At 44.0% G+C, this 15887-nt stretch overlaps 1 protein-coding gene across 2 annotated transcripts in view; it reads left to right on the plus strand.

The window, feature by feature from the left end:
• The window catches only part of GSAP (gamma-secretase activating protein), a 95835-nt gene that overhangs the window by 77151 nt on the left and 2797 nt on the right, over window positions 1-15887 (plus strand). Inside the window, exons 27-29 of one of the 2 annotated variants that reach the window (XR_012801611.1) lie at window positions 3172-3291; window positions 5694-5761; window positions 8754-15317. Coding sequence is in view for 1 of the 2 variants with exons in the window: in XM_075599623.1 (XP_075455738.1) it covers window positions 3172-3291; window positions 5694-5761 (188 nt within the window). In the remaining variant the exon portion in view is untranslated. The remainder of the gene's footprint in view (window positions 1-3171; window positions 3292-5693; window positions 5762-8753; window positions 15318-15887) is intronic. The other variant, XM_075599623.1, reaches the window with a different exon arrangement.

Here is a 15887-nt window from a genome sequence, read left to right on the forward strand (position 1 = left end):
CCCCACCCAAAAGGTCAGGTTTTAAGGCTATCCCTACTTGCAGCACAAGTGACTCAGACTGAGCAACTGATTGAGCCACCTGTGCTGAAGCAGGGATATCCTGAAAACCTTACCTGTTGGGGAGTTGAGAATCCCTGTCTTAACCCTTTTATTGCCAAAGGGGACAGTAACACATAAAAAGATTATTACATGTTGTATTGTAGTGTCATAATTCATTTATAATATAGAAATAGGTTAGTTTATTTTTAAAATCCATTCTACCACAGCAATACTATTTTTATCTACATTGGATACGTAGGCTGAGGTTCCGTGCAGTTGCAATACGTTAGGCTAAGGCCCCGCTCCCTCAGTCCGCGCGCCCGCACTGCAGACAGGCGGGGCGCTGACAGACACAGACCGCGATATGCGGTCTGTAGGGAGGTGGGCGGGAGTGGGAGGGGGGCGTGGCTTGAGCGGAGGGACCTGCTACCCCCCCCCCCCCCACGGGCTCGGGCTGCAGGAGGGAGCTGCTGTCGGCTGCTGTAAGGTAAGCAGCTCCCTCCCCCTTCTGACACACACACACTACCTTGAGTAGGAAGCTGCCTGATGACAGCTCCCGCCCCCGCCGCTGATTGGCTCATCAGCGCACCACGTGACGCGTCACCGCTCGGGATCACAATTTTCTTGAATCCCCTGCCGGCTGACGCTTCACGTAGTGAGCCGTCAGCGAGGGGGGACTGGGACCGGCTCGGGAGGATTCCCTTGCTGGTGGGGAACGCTCGCGCGGCCGTCCGCGCCGCCGGGCGCAGCGGGTCCCAGCCCTTAGAAGGGATTCATAGAGGGTTATTCATTAACCTGCGATAGTGCTGATCAGGGCACTACCGCACAGAAGCTCCAGTTGAAGATATATTTTAAGCTATCTGGGAAGGGCAGTTTCAGTTTAGTTTATTATTCCTGTTAAACGCACTATATGGTTCTCTTGTTCTGCTTTTTATTGTTCTAAGGAATTAACAGAAAGGTTTTTATTTTATTAAAGCATGGAGAGGCTTGTAGCACACCACTAATAAAGCGTTAACAATGTTTTGGGCTTCAGGATGGTTGGGCTGTGATTCAGCCTCTGCATGGAAGAACTTAATCCCAATTTATTCTGTTAAAATAAATATTTAGTCTTGGCCCACTGTGCCACAGGTTAGGGTTTCTGCTTAATGTAACTGAACACTGGTCTATTTTACCAACTTAAGCAGACAAGTACTGTGGTATTCTTTCTACAAAGCCGTTTAATATAGGAAACTAAATTATTCACACAAATTCCTGAAGGTATTTGTTCTAGCGTATCATCAGTCTGCAGTCGGTTTGTTGAACATTAGAATTAGACAAAAGGGTAAATTAGAAAGAGAAATAATGTCTGCAGGAAACCCACCTTCGTCAGGTCGACACATTTTCCCATCTTTTCACATATTTGGGTATTTTTCCATAAGCATCAGCTGAAAATGTTATATACACACATATTTCTGCTAATTCTCTCTCTAAAAAAAAATATATGCCTGAAACATTATTATTATTATTATTATTATTATTATTATTGGGGAAAACACTCTCCTACCCCCTGAAAGCGGAGCTAAAATACGGTTAAGTCACGAAGGGCTTCACTGACTTTGGGCTTTTTTCCCTTCAAAAGCCTGAAGAGGCCTGGTATATATTGAAAAATATGTTTAACTCCTTAGTAGCTGTACTGTCCCCCTCCCCCCAAAACATAAAACTACCCCCCCCTAATAGCCCTCCCCTCCAGTAAATGTCTGAACCTGCCTTTTGAGTATATAGAACCTGGCCCATAGCTACAGTGGCCGGCACCGGTTCTGCCTGTGAGGATTAAAAAAAAAAAAATAATAAATCCAGTTGTGATCCTCTGTGCATGTTTAACATTAGGCCTGCAAATGCATATTGACACTGCAGGAGCTGCAGTATACCAGTAGGAAGTTACCTTACCTCCATCCTTCTGCTCTCGGCACACGGCACAGGCATTTGACAGTCAGGGGCAGAACAGCTGTAGGGGGCCAATCAACCAAACCGATCCAAACCGATCCAACCTTGGCACTTACTCATGTGTGATGCTCTGCTAATAGTGAGGTTACTATAAACTGACTATAGCAGGAGTACGAACAACACATTTTTGCATGGTGTTTATTGCCGTAAACTAAACGTATGCATTGGTAAATAGTACTGACATCTTCTCTAACATGCTAAATCATATCTATCTGCACATCGGGAAATAAACACTTTTGTCATAGCAAGTGTATACAAATATATACACACACAGTTATATATTTGTATTGATCTAGCAATGTTATTGCACCTGCTCTTAACGCAAAATATTGCATTATAACTCGCAGTATCACAGATTTCCTTTAAGTTTCAATGATGGTGATAATGCAGAATGTCACAGAATGTCCCACAATACCGTGCCAGAGGGTACAATAACCTTTACTACCTCTGTGTGTTTACATTCCACGGAGCTCACTGGAGTACACATCCTTTTTTTAAATGTAAACTGTTCTGCCTTCTAGAGGACTTGTAAAATTCCCATGTTTGCATAACCTTTTTTATAATGGTTTTTCTGGTGACTTGAATACCATTCTGCATAGTTAAGCAGCGGCACCCCGATATATAGATCTATCTGTAATGTATAGCATCCCGTAGGATCTAAATCCATCAACCGTATGTTTTTATATATATATATATATATATATATACATATATATATATATATATATGCAGTGTTCGACAAACCTATACATTTGCTCGCCCCGGGCGAGTGGATTTAACCCCCGGGCGAGTAAATATTGGCCCAAGCAGCACACATTTGGTACTAGGTGGCGAGTAGATTTTTTTGTGTGGCGAGTAGATTTTTTGGTGATTTGTCAACCACTGTATATATGTATATATATATATGTACCTTTAAGATCACAATGAAATGTTGATGGTGTGTAATAAAACGTGATGCTACATGCTTGCTTCTCCCACTGAATGTTAAGGTGGCAGTAACAGCCAGTAAATAAGGGGTCTCTGTGCTTCATTGACCGCAATGACACAGCCAGCAGTCCTTCATGTTGTACAATCGTTGTATTGTGAACAAAAGTAATTAATTAGTTCATGTTACTAGTAAATTAAACGATAATATCGATTTTGCTGCAGGTTTTCAGACTCTGCACCTGCTTCTAGGAGTTCGATGTCTCCCCCTTGAAACGTTCCTTCATTACATTGACACTGGTGTCTTACAGCTGACTGAGACTTTTGCTGCCAAACTTCTAAAAGGTAAAGCACATCACTCCACTGTGTGTGTTAAAAAAAATCTTTAGTTATAGATGCGCGCGCGTGTGTAGTAATAGTGGCACTCCTCCAAAAATAGTTAACATATCGGAAAGAAGAACATGCACTCCAGGTCTTCAAAGAAACAAATAAAGTTTAGTGAGCATCAATGTTTTTGGCTCACTGCAGAGAATTTCACTTTGTCTTGAGAAGCTCCGCAGTGTGCCGAACTGTTGTATGTATGTATGTTTGTATGCCACATCCAGCCCGTGGGACAGCTGCAGTAGGGACCCGCTTCCTGGACCCTACCTGTGGTGCGGTCGTTAGAGGCAACGCTGCGGCAGAGAAGGCAGCATGGTGTGTGTAGACCACCCGAGTGGTCCTAACACGGAAGGTAGGACCGACCGGATGTCGGGCTCGACTTCCGTAATCACTGCCTGGGTGGGTTCCTGGCGCCCTTCTGCCTCTGACACTGACACCCGCAACACTGGTAGGGACCGTGGAGAGAAGGGCAGGAGAGGTGAGTGAGGGAGAAGAATGGGAGGAGAGTGAGTGAGCAAGAAGAGTAGTGGGGGAGAGTGAGTTAGATGGGGAAGTCCCTGTGCTTACATTCTGATCATAGGAAAAAAACACACAAAGTCATCGCTCCCTATATCAGTGACTGTGACTATAAAGTTTCTAGTGTCACCTTGTGATAAAAGATACAGTGTAAATACAGAATAAATCAAACATATACAATTCAAATGAAGGTACCCATGGCTGTACATAAAGTGTCTCTTGATAAAGTCTCTCCAGTGGGGTTAATCTGATAATAAATGGTGATAGTTCTGGCTGCCAAGAAAACGCACGGATTTTCCAAAATCCACCACGAAGATGTTTGCAAAACAGTTCTCTTTGGCTCGGTTCCTCAAAGTGTCCATAGTGTGATATGAAAGAAAAAACATACAAAAAAATATGGGTGCATCATAAATTAGTGCAAAACCATTGCTACTTAGAAAAACTCTAATAGTGAAAGGACACTCAAATTTGAAAGTGATGTGCAGTCTGCTGGCACTTGAGTTTAATCTGACGTTCTCACAGGTATGAGAGGGCCAGATAGTGCAATCCCATTAAATAGTCTATCTAAGTAGCAGTGGCTTTGCACTCATTTATGATATGCACCCATATTTATTTTTGTTTGTTTTTTTCTTTCATATTACATTATATACACTTTCTTGAGGAACTCAGCCAAATAGAAAGTTTTTTCATACATTTTGAGCATAATGGACAGATCTAGTTATTGATGAATATCCAATTTCGTATTGACACTCATTTTTAAAAGATAAGCCAGAAATGGGATTAACCAGAAATGTTGACACAATTTCATCCCAATTCCCACCACACCTCCGTTTGAATTAAAATTGAGACCATACGTTTTCAGAAGACGCCTTCGCAGTAACATTTTCAACGGTGGTCGGAGAAAATGTGTGATTAAAAAAGTTGATGTCCGTAAATTTAAATAAGGAAACATTGATGGCATTGGGATAAAGCAGATGTGAGATTTGCATGAAGAAAACCGAAACTATGACCATTATATTTTATAATTGGTATGATGTTCGGTACCAGGTTATCATAGTCACATTGTTTTTTTAAGTGTCTTTTTATTAGGGTGTTTGCAGATACATCTCATACATATATAATGTATACCTTGTTCATTTATGTAACTGTACTTGTAACCATGTATTATTTGTTTTACTCTGTGCCCAGGACATACATGAAAACGAGAGGTAACTCTCAATGTATTACTTCCTGGTAAAACATTTTATAAATAAATAAATAATACATTTCATTGTAGCATATTGTATGTACATGGGACATCCTATAATGTCTCACATTGTTGTCACATATATTTGTCCTTTTTCTCTCTAGGCCATCTACTTAAACCACTTTGGAGCTTATACTTTATTTATTTTTTTGGATATCAGGGTCGTTATCCGCGTTTGGGCTAGTTTTTTCGGATTAATGTTTCATTTTTCAATACATATTTGCTATACCCATTTTCCTTTTTTTCCCGAACATAACTTTTCTTGATCTAATAGATCTCTAATAGATCTCGTCCATTTAACTCAGAACCTTGTTTCATGGCTTGCTTGTGACTCCCATACTTTTTTTAAATTTTATTATCGTGTTTGTATTTGACTTTGACTGGGTTCTTTTTGTTTTTGATCTGATCTGTTCTGTTTTGTTGTGTTGTAGGACGTTCTCCTTATTTTCTATTTCCTTTATCAGGATTCCCATATGGTCACATTCTTAATGATGATTGCATTAATAGTTTGTAAATTATTAATACAGTAGACTATTGTGATCTTGTCCAAAGTAAGAAAATATTGATTCGCCCAGGCATCCCAACTAACTTTGCTTTCTTTTAGATATGGATGATAATGATGATGACAAAAATGAAAAACTTAAATCCAGCATCATTCTACGTCTTCCTGAGGTTGGTTGAGTAATATTTATAATGTTCTGCCAGGCTGTGTATCTATGTACATTTTTATTTGTATAGCAACAAAGTTGCATGCAGCACTAATAATAGCAGGAAAATTAATACCTATAGAGCTTACTATAAAAAGGGTTATTTTCTTGTCATATAAATCAGTTTACGGTCCATTTCTTAAAACGGCAGTGGGGGAACAATGGAAAAACTATTCGGTGGCATGCAGGACTGATGAAGCATTGTCCACTAGCCAACCACTTCCAAGCCAAGCAAAGGCGGCTTTAGTACATTTGGCCATATAAAGTGTGACAATGCAGCCAGCTGTATGTAGGGGAGGAGCGATAGAAAGCTACCAAAAATGTGCAAATGTATGAATAGTAGGCTAATGTGACAACCTACAGATGTAGAAGACGTTATTGCTCCTGCAGCAGGTCACACAAAGCACCAGAGGAAGCTACCGCCAATGTAAATGCATTAGCCGTGTGTAAGAGAGGGAAAGGGCCAGCGGGTGCAATAGCGTCTGCTACGTCTGTCTTGGGCATTTTGTGAGTGGCTGTAGCCTGACCAAGAGGAGACAGAACACTTGCAGCCTGTAAATTCCCTAGGTCACCAATACCTCCTGTAAATACCACTGGTGAGTACCACAAATTGGGTGGCTAGGTTCTCTGTTGCTTTAATGGATGGAAAGCATGAGGAGAGGCTGCTGCTAACAGATGTTCCCAGTTTCTGTAGCAGAACTCTGTAGGCGTTGTCTATAACGGAACATCTTTACTCCTTGAGAAACCTTCAAGTGTGTGAGGATGTTCGTTTTAATTGTCTAAGTGAAGACCTGAAAGTGGTATAGGGCTGGATTCTGCAACAATATTCCAAAACATCTGTTCAACTGACGAGGTCTCTGTAGCTAGCTAGTTTTCATCACGTTGGTGAAAACATTTGAAATATAGTATTTAGGTGTTGTTTTTTGCAGAACCACACATATTTTCATTCCAACCCAAGAATAGAGTATTTGCACACCCCTAGTCCTCTGTAAGACTCGGTTCTTCTGCAGGTAGTGATACCTTTTAATGACGCGTGTGAATTATTAATTGAAGTAAAGTATAGCTGAGCTTTCCAAATCCCAAAATTGGTAATTGAAGACCAGGATTATGTGGCTTTCAAGAAGCTAACCCATCCCATGCAGTAATCCTTGAACAGTCATGTTGTCCCTGTAAAAGGTTTAACCACCGTTAATTTTCTGAATGACCTTAATTAAAGTCACTACAATTCTGCCCAACGTAGTTGAATAGTTTTTGTAGTTCTTGTTACATACCTGGTAATGATTCACCAAGAAAGCATGCAATTTTTAGAGCCTTTTATTGGCCGTCTTTGGAACATTGTCTTCCTGTATCTGTCCTGCTTCCTCTTTCCATGACTGGACCTCTAGCTTCTGACGCCATGGAGTGTGTGTGTCCCTACCATTATCAACAAAACAGCTGGCTTCATCTTAAATCCTGCAATTGAACTTTCCTAGTTGTAAAAAATAAACACAGAAGCGCACCAAGGGTTAAGATAAATATATTACACATAGGGTATAATAACACATAAAAACTTACATATGGGGATATATAAGTCCAGTAGCGGCCAGTGCATAGATGATAGGTCCAAACGAGTTGGTAGGCACAGTTGGTAAGAGCTGGAACTCGCAGATCAGTCCCGCGCGCTGGGGCTGACTTGCTTGGAAGACCTCAGATGTTCCTTCCGGGTTGCGGCTTAACCTTTCCCTTCACTCTCCTGTGCAGAGCTCTCAGTAGGCAGGGAGAGGGAGGAGTCAGTGCCTGGCTGGTGTGTAAGTGTAGTTGTAAGTGTAAGTATTAGCGGCCTTATTTGTTTTGTATAACCCTTTCAGTTACTGGCCTGGATTGCAGTGCATTGCAAAGACCACAAAGCAGTGTAAGACGACTCCATTCTAAGTGACTAAATTGGGCATAATCCTGTTACAGTCTGCATTCTGATATATTGGAATCTCAGAATGCAAACGGAAACCATTATGTGGACATAATGTGTAAACAATGACACTGACTTTGAATCGGGGGAACCTGGTTCAAATACCCGGTGTCTGCTTCTTGTGACCTTGGTCAAGTCACTTTATCTCTCTTTGCCTCAGGCACCAAACACATAGATAAGATTATCTGGGCAGGGACTGTGTCTATAAATGTTTCTATGTGCTGCGTACCACACACTATACTGTAATTGTGAAGCGCTTTGAGTCCCATTGGGAGAAGAGCGCTTTATGAAATAACGTTATTATTTTAAAATTTCAGGTGACACCTTTATTCCTTTTATGTTGTGGTTTCCCATGTAAGCACTATGCTAAATAATGGTTTTATATCCTTTTCTTTCTTTAACTGTATATTCAAATGCCATGTTTCCTGTTTTCTATTTTCTGAAGTTTGAAGTAGCATTTTTGTGCATCCTTCTAAATTTTGTCTTATGCTTTGTAAGTTTTACTGACACCCTGTTTGGGAATTACTGGTTCATACAGTATAAATGTATAATTATCTGCAATAGCCTATGTCCACACTAGATTACTTTTGCTTTGATATGCATCATTACATCATATGACAGGAGCAGTTTCTGACCTCTTTCAGATGTATTAAACATACTTTATGAGCACTGATTAAAATAATAATAATTAAACATTACCCAATTCAGTGATTTATGAGACCAAATGTAATTGTTTTATAGTGCTTTTCATATCAATGCTCCATATGCCCTAATGGCAGCGAATGGGTCAATTACGTTTCATGTTCCAGGACAATGTGCCAGGTTAGAAAGGGGCCTGGAACATCTGTCACCAGGATTTCCTGCAGTCATGTATAAACTCACTTTAACATCAGGAAACTCTCACTCCCGCAGTTAAGGTGTCAAGTGTTCTGAATGAGAGATCCTCTCACACGTAGGACATTGTTGAACATTCAGTATTTTCAGTGTATGGTTTTTTTGTTATTTACTTTAGGCAATCTGTGAAAAGGTCCATCATTTGTGGGACCATCCCATCAGCACGAACCTCGTTGCCACGAACTATATGAAACAATTGCTAAATAAGCTTTAAAAAAGGGAGAAGCGCAGGGATTCACGGTCTGTTTTTCACATTTGTATGGCCAATCTCTTCGCCAGCTGCATGCTCCTTACATGGAGAAGGGCGGCGATTATATATTTGTTTTACATTTTCTGTTGGGCCGATTTTAATCCTTAGCAGCACGCTCCTAGAGGGCAACACTAATATGGTGTCATTAATATATTTGGCCAATCACCTGCAACTGCTTATTGAGCAGTCTGTGGGAGGCCAGCCCCTCCTTCCTCTAGGTATATAATCTCCCAGCCAGGTCCCTGTATTTCACTATTCACTTCACTTGCAGACATGTGAGTATCTGTACTGGTATATACCAGTTTTGAACTGCACTATGTTATATAACCATATGCTTGGTTATATTAACTCTTTCACATAACATTAGTATGCATTTAGCGTAGGGACCTGCTATAGAGACTTACCTTGACGTGGTTAGCAGGCTTGTCATTATTTGATCAAAGGATGTAACCAAAAGTCTCCTTTATCTTATAGATTTTCACACCATATATATATTTATCCCCATTTATTGCTATCCCAAAGGGAGAAGCACAGGGATTCACTGTCTGTTTTTCACACCAGGATTTCCTGCAGTAATGTATAAACTGTGAAGAAAATGGGCGTAATCAGCGCATTAATAAAGGCAGTGTGCTCAGCTGGTTACCCCTATTTCGTATTGGGGATGAAGCGGTTAATTTTTCATGCACTGTACATGTCTTATTTTTCCCTCTGTCCTTTGTTGTCCCATTTGGCTGGATTGTATGAGCTTGCAGTATAGTTCACCCCAAGCACACACATATGAAAAATATCAGTGTGAGATAAAGGGAACATGTATTTTCAATAAAGTGTATTTTGGCTACCGGTTTTAAACAGGGACAAGCAGGATGAGGTTTTTTTTTCTCCTGTCATTAAAATGCACACAAGAACCAAATGTTTTGACACCTATGAGCTGGGTCACTTGCCTATGCAAGCTTCAAAGGTAACATGCTGGACCCATGCCTGTAAGTCTCTCTGGAAGTTGCATATCAAAAGACCCAGAGTCAGGTGGGTGTGAATTGGACAGATGGATGCTAAATAGGAAATCCTGTTGACCATTTGTGCTAGCTCACATCCTGAGTCCCCCCTTCCAGCCTGAGAGGGGCCAGGTAAAGAGGGGAGTGCACCTATGCTAAGTAGCCAAGGTGGCGTTGTCGCACATGCTCTGTGTGAACAGGAAAGCCCTTGAGTGCCCACTCTCCAAACTGTGGGCAAGTAGGGGATTGGGAAATGAGAAAATTCCCACAAGGGGGATTGGATGGGTATGTTGGAGACAGGCTTTCAAACCCTATATACATGCCACCCAGGCTATCCCCATTGTCTTTCGTTTTTCATTCTACCATGTGAGCGGATTTCCAACACGCTTCTAATAGCGGAGAAGAGCAGCAGCACATTCCTGGAACGCAAAGAGTCTTATTACATCGGTACCAAGGACAAAACTCTGCGTTAGGACACTGTGATTGCTGGGGGTTATCTGATTAACGCCAACAGACCAGAAAAGACTTTGCACATTCACAGAAGGATTGGGCTGGCAATTTATGCCCTTGCAAAAGCACTACATTTTAAAAGACAATTTTCTGGTGCTTTGCACCTTTCTGGACATTATCCCCTGTTCCTATACCAGTAAGTGTAATTATTAAGTGTATTCTGCAGTTGTCATGTGTTTGCCTATCAAGGGAATAAATCTCAGTGTATTTTGCTCAACTTGTTCTGCTCAATTGGGATCCACAAAATATAAATTTGTTAATAAGTGCGTCCATCGTGACAAGCATTTAAAACTGGTGGCAGCGTGTGGGATACTGATTGAGCCTATATTGCAGTTCCCTGCGGGGCTCTGTAATATAGTGAGGACCTTGTAGATTGCAAGCTCCTCAGACAAGTGGCCACTTAAACACTTCCAAAGAGCATGAGATAATTCACTGGTCTCTGGACCCATACCCCAGTGGCACCATGAGTCCGCGCTCAGGAAGGTTTTGTACCTGGAACCGGGCGCATATAGTGTAGAGATGTGTGGGGTACGGTTTCATGACAGACGGTTGGTCCAAGAGTCAGCTGGAGGAGGACTTAGAAGAATATGAGGGCAGGATGGCCCCACCAGCTGCTGTGGCAGCAGACAGTACTCAGCCCAGAGTGCAGGAGGTCCCTCCAGCTCCGGGGCTGCAAGGACAGGGGGAGGATGTCAGTGACCACCTGGAAGAGGGTGGCATGGTGCCAGGGGGGGCAGATGGGTTTGTCGCCGCGGCGACCGGACTTGCTACCTCTCGACTCATTGCACTCCTCACCGCCTGGGGAGAAGGGGTTAGCTATGAACAGCGGGTACAGCTCCTGTCGACAGCGCTTGGAAGGACCCCTCACTCCCACCTTGTCAGCGGGGAAAAGGACGTTCCCAGAGTAACTGCTGTGGAAGCAGCAGAGCCAGCAAATGAATATGTAACCAACAGAGCCTTGGTGAGTAATGCAGCTTCCCCAGAGTGGCAGCCATTCCGGCTTGGGGGGACCAGTCTGCACCTCAGTGGACTCCCAAACATACAGTGGGCAGCAACACGCCTTATACTGGGGAGTTCAAGCTTCGGAGACGGTGCTATCATTTCCACAAGGTGAGCCACATCCGGCCACATTGCCCGGACCGTGAGCGGTCTGGAGGACCCCATCAGGGGCAACGTTCACAAGCTGCAGGGCCAGTAACTCTGATTGGGCTGGCCCACACAGAGGAACAGAGCACAGCCATGGAGCCACAACCAAGAGGGATGTCCCAGGCAGATGCTGCTTTTGTCACCTCAGAGCCAGCAGCAGTGAGCAGACGATATCCAAGGGCACCAGTCGAGGTGCAGCCTGCTGATATCCTGAGCAGGCACCCACGGAGAGTTACCTTTGGTGACCAGCTTGCAGATTTGGGTGCTGCTGTTATTCTGGTGCAGCCAGAAGATTTGCTCCTATGCACCGGGGTGCAAAGAACCATGCCTGATGGAGGGCTGCGGTCCATCCAGGGTGCCCAGATCATTTTGGATGGGGGTGCCAATCATGGCATGAGGGAGGTGGGGGTTTTGTCCAGGGTAACTGCTGAGGGGCGCCTTAGCAATAACCTGGAGCCTGGGATCTGTGTGGTTGCTGCAGAATTGCCTGCTGTTGCGGCGATTCCTAATAGCCTGTCATTAGGGATCACAGAAGAAGCAGCCCCTGTCCCCCTGCATTTGGGATCTACGGTTCCAGCAGTCTCTGAGGAGACCAGACAGGTATGCCAGACTACTGAGTCGCGACCAGTGACTGACTTACTGTTCCCTTTACCTGTTCCTGTTACCCCTGACTTAGAGACTAAGGGTGGGTGGTTAGAATTAGGGACAGCGGATAGGGATGCGGTGAAAGCTGACCCCTGCTTAGAAGGTATGGGACTGCGAGCGTCCGAGTCCTGGGAAAGCGGGGGTCAGACCACTGGCTGTGGCACCGCGGACTCTGGGGTAGGGAGCCAGGTTCTACCGGGTTAGCCAGGGGCTGGACAGGTAGAAGATGGTTAGTGGGACCCAGGGAGGGTAGGCAGCAAGTGTGGCAGGTAGTCTTCTCCAGTCCACTAGTGGGGCATCAGGGGGTCACTCACATGAGAACCCAGCTGTTGCAGCCTTACTTCTGGCCTGAGGCAGCAGGGGCAGTGGCTGACTGTGGCCACCCCTGGGACGCCTGCCAACTAGAGGGTAAAGCGGGTGATTATGTGCAGATGCTCCTGAACCTGTTACCAGGAATGGGGAACATGTTTCAGGAAGTAGCTCAGGCAGTGCCAGGCCTCTTAGGTAGGATAGGGTTTCCTAGAGGGGTCCTAGTTGAGCTAGGTGGGGGAGGTGGGCAGGCAGTGGCAGAAGCCAGGGCTAGGGTAGAGCAGCCTAGGGTTCTGTTACCAGGCAAGCTGGGCAGGGCACATAGTACCGATCAGTCTGTGCTTCCAGGTGATCTGCATCCTCTGCATAAGAATACCTATGGAGTATCAGCAGAGGTGGAAGACAGCGTAGAGAGGAAGGCAACGGGGGGGGGGGGGGCAGTCTTCAGCCTTCAGAATGGTCTCTGTGAGTTTTTCAGGGTGCCATTCAGGATGAGGAATGCTCTGGCTATCTCCCACTGCCTGGTCAGGAGGGCACTAGGGAGAGTGCAGGGGTATGTAGGGGCATACAGGGAGAAGACAGTTGGCTTCAGGCAGATCTGGGGTTTGTATCCAGGACAGGTAGCAGCAGTGCTAGCCAGGGTTAGGGAGACAGGGCTTGCTATTATACCCACTCAGTGTTCAGCAAAGAGGGCAGAGGTATTGCCTCTAGGATACAGGGTGCGTGGCAGTCGTCTTATTTCTCTAGGGGCCCCTAGTTACTGTAGGCAGGTTACCTCACAGCCCATTAGTGGGAGTGACCCTCTGACTGATTTGACCCAGAAGCGACTGTCTGTGCTGGTAGTCTGGTCTCCAGCCTGTGAAGCTGCATTTCAGGCTTTGAAGACTGCATTGGCCTGTGAACCCATTCTGGCTGCTCCAGATTATTCCAAGAAGTTTCTGGTGCAGACTGATGCCTCAGACTTTGGCATTGGGGCTGTGCTCAGCCAGGTGGGGGAGGAGGGCAGTGAACATCCAGTGGTTTACCTGAGCCGCAAGCTGCTGCCCAGAGAAGTGGCCTATGCCACTATTGAGAAGGAGTGTCTGGCCATAGTATAGGCACTCAAGAAGTTACAGCCTTATCTTTATGGCTGACACTTCACTGTTATCACGGACCATAACCCCTTTAGTTGGTTACAGAGGGTGTCGGGAGAGAATGCCAAGCTCTTGCGATGGTGCCTTGCCTTGCAGGAATTCGATTTCACCATTCCGCACAAGAAAAGCAGAGAGCATGGGAATGCTGATTGCCTCTCCCGGCAGGACAATCCCCAAGACCTAATGACTTCAAAAACCCTCAGGTCAGTCCAACCACCAGAGGAGGTGGCCAGGGCAAACATTGGGCTTTGAGTGGGGGAGGTGTGAAGAAAATGGGCGTAATCAGCGCATTAATAAAGGCAGTGTGCTCAGCTGGTTACCCCTATTTCGTATTGGGGATGAAGGGGTTAATTTTTCATGCACTGTACATGTCTTATTTTTCCCTCTGTCCCTTGTTGTCCCCATTTGGCAGGATTGTATGAGCTTGCAGTATAGTACACCCCAAGCACACATATAAAATTATACGTGTGAGATAAGGGGAACATGTATTTTCAATAAAGTGTATTTTTGCTACAGGTTTTAAACAGGGACAAGCAGGATGAGGTTTTTTTGCTCCTGTCATTAAAATGCACACAAGAACCAAATGTTTTGACACCTCTGAGCTGGGTCACTTGCCTATGCAAGCTTCAAAGGTAACATGCTGGGCCCATGCCTGTAAGTCTCTGGAAGTTGCATATCAAAAGAACCAGTGTCAGGTGGCTGTGAATTGGACAGATGGATGCTAAATAGGAAATCCTGTTGACCATTTGTGCTAGCTCACATCCTGAGTCCCCACCTTCCAGCCTGAGAGGGGCCAGGTAAAGAGGGGAGTGCACCTATGCTAAGTAGCCAAGGTGGCGTTGTCGCACATGCTCTGTGTGAACAGGAAATCCCTTGTGTACCCACTCTCCAAACTGTGGGCAAGTAGGGGATTGGGAAATGAGAAAATTCCCACGAGGGGGATTGGATGGGTATGTTGGAGACAGGCTTTCAAACCCTATATACATGCCACCCAGGCTATCCCCATTGTCTTTCGTTTTTCATTCTACCATGTGAGCGGATTTCCAACACGCTTCTAATAGCGGAGAAGAGCAGCAGCACATTCCTGGAACGCAAAGAGTCTTATTACATCGGTACCAAGGACAAAACTCTGCGTTAGGACACTGTGATTGCTGGGGGTTATCTGATTAACCCCAACGGACTAGAAAAGACTTTGCACATTCACAGAAGGATTGGGCTGGCAATTTATGCCCTTGCAAAAGTATTACATTTTAAAAGGCAATCTTCTGGTGCTTTGCACCTTTCTGGACATTATCCCCTGTTCCTATACCAGTAAGTGTAATTATTAAGTGTAATTCTGCCGTTGTCGTGTGTTTGCCTATCAAGGGAATAAATCTCAGTTTATTTTGCTCAACTTGTTCTGCTCAATTGGGATCCACAAAATATAAATTTGTTAATAAGTGCGTCCATCGTGACATAAACTCACTTTAACATCAGGAAACTCTCACTCCCGCAGTTAAGGTGTCAAGTGTTCTGAATGAGAGATCCTCTCACACGTAGGACATTGAACATTCAGTATTTTTAGTGTATGTTTTTTTTGTTATTTACTGTAGGCAATCTGTGAAAAGGTCCATCATTTGTGGGACCATCCCATCAGCACGAACCTCATTGCCACGAACTATATGAAACAATTGCTAAATAAGCTTAAAAAAAGGGAGGTAAGTGAATGTGTATACAACCCATTCACGATGACAATGTTTTAGAACACCAAACATACTTCTAGTGAAGAAACAAAAAAACTAACCCAATTAAAAACATCTTTGTCATACTTCGTGACATTTATCATCATCGTTCTATTTGGATTAATTATATATAGAAACCTATCCTAAGCTTCATTTTGCAAAGCCAGTATAACCAACCCCACACTGATGAGACCCATTAATGTCGAAACGGCTGTCTGTGGGTTGGTTTACTGGCTATGCATCTTAACCCAGACTGTGCTCAAAGCTGTGAAATGCAGCAAGCATAAGCGTACAGGGGACCATGTTATATGGTTTTGAAGCAAAAGGTGGCACTGTGTACTCATTTGCATTTCATTTCCCAGAATCCCTTGCTGCAGTGGAAGAACTGTGTGCTGGGTGATAATGGTGAAATGCAGAGTTGCAAACCTGTCTAAGACATGCTAATGAGCATACAGTAATATTTCCATTTGCTATATAATATGTATATATATATATATATATATATATATATATATATATATATTATTATTATTATTTTCTCCAGTA

The sequence above is a fragment of the Ascaphus truei genome, chromosome 5 (genome assembly GCF_040206685.1).
Source record: "Ascaphus truei isolate aAscTru1 chromosome 5, aAscTru1.hap1, whole genome shotgun sequence".
Lineage (NCBI taxonomy): Eukaryota > Metazoa > Chordata > Amphibia > Anura > Ascaphidae > Ascaphus > Ascaphus truei.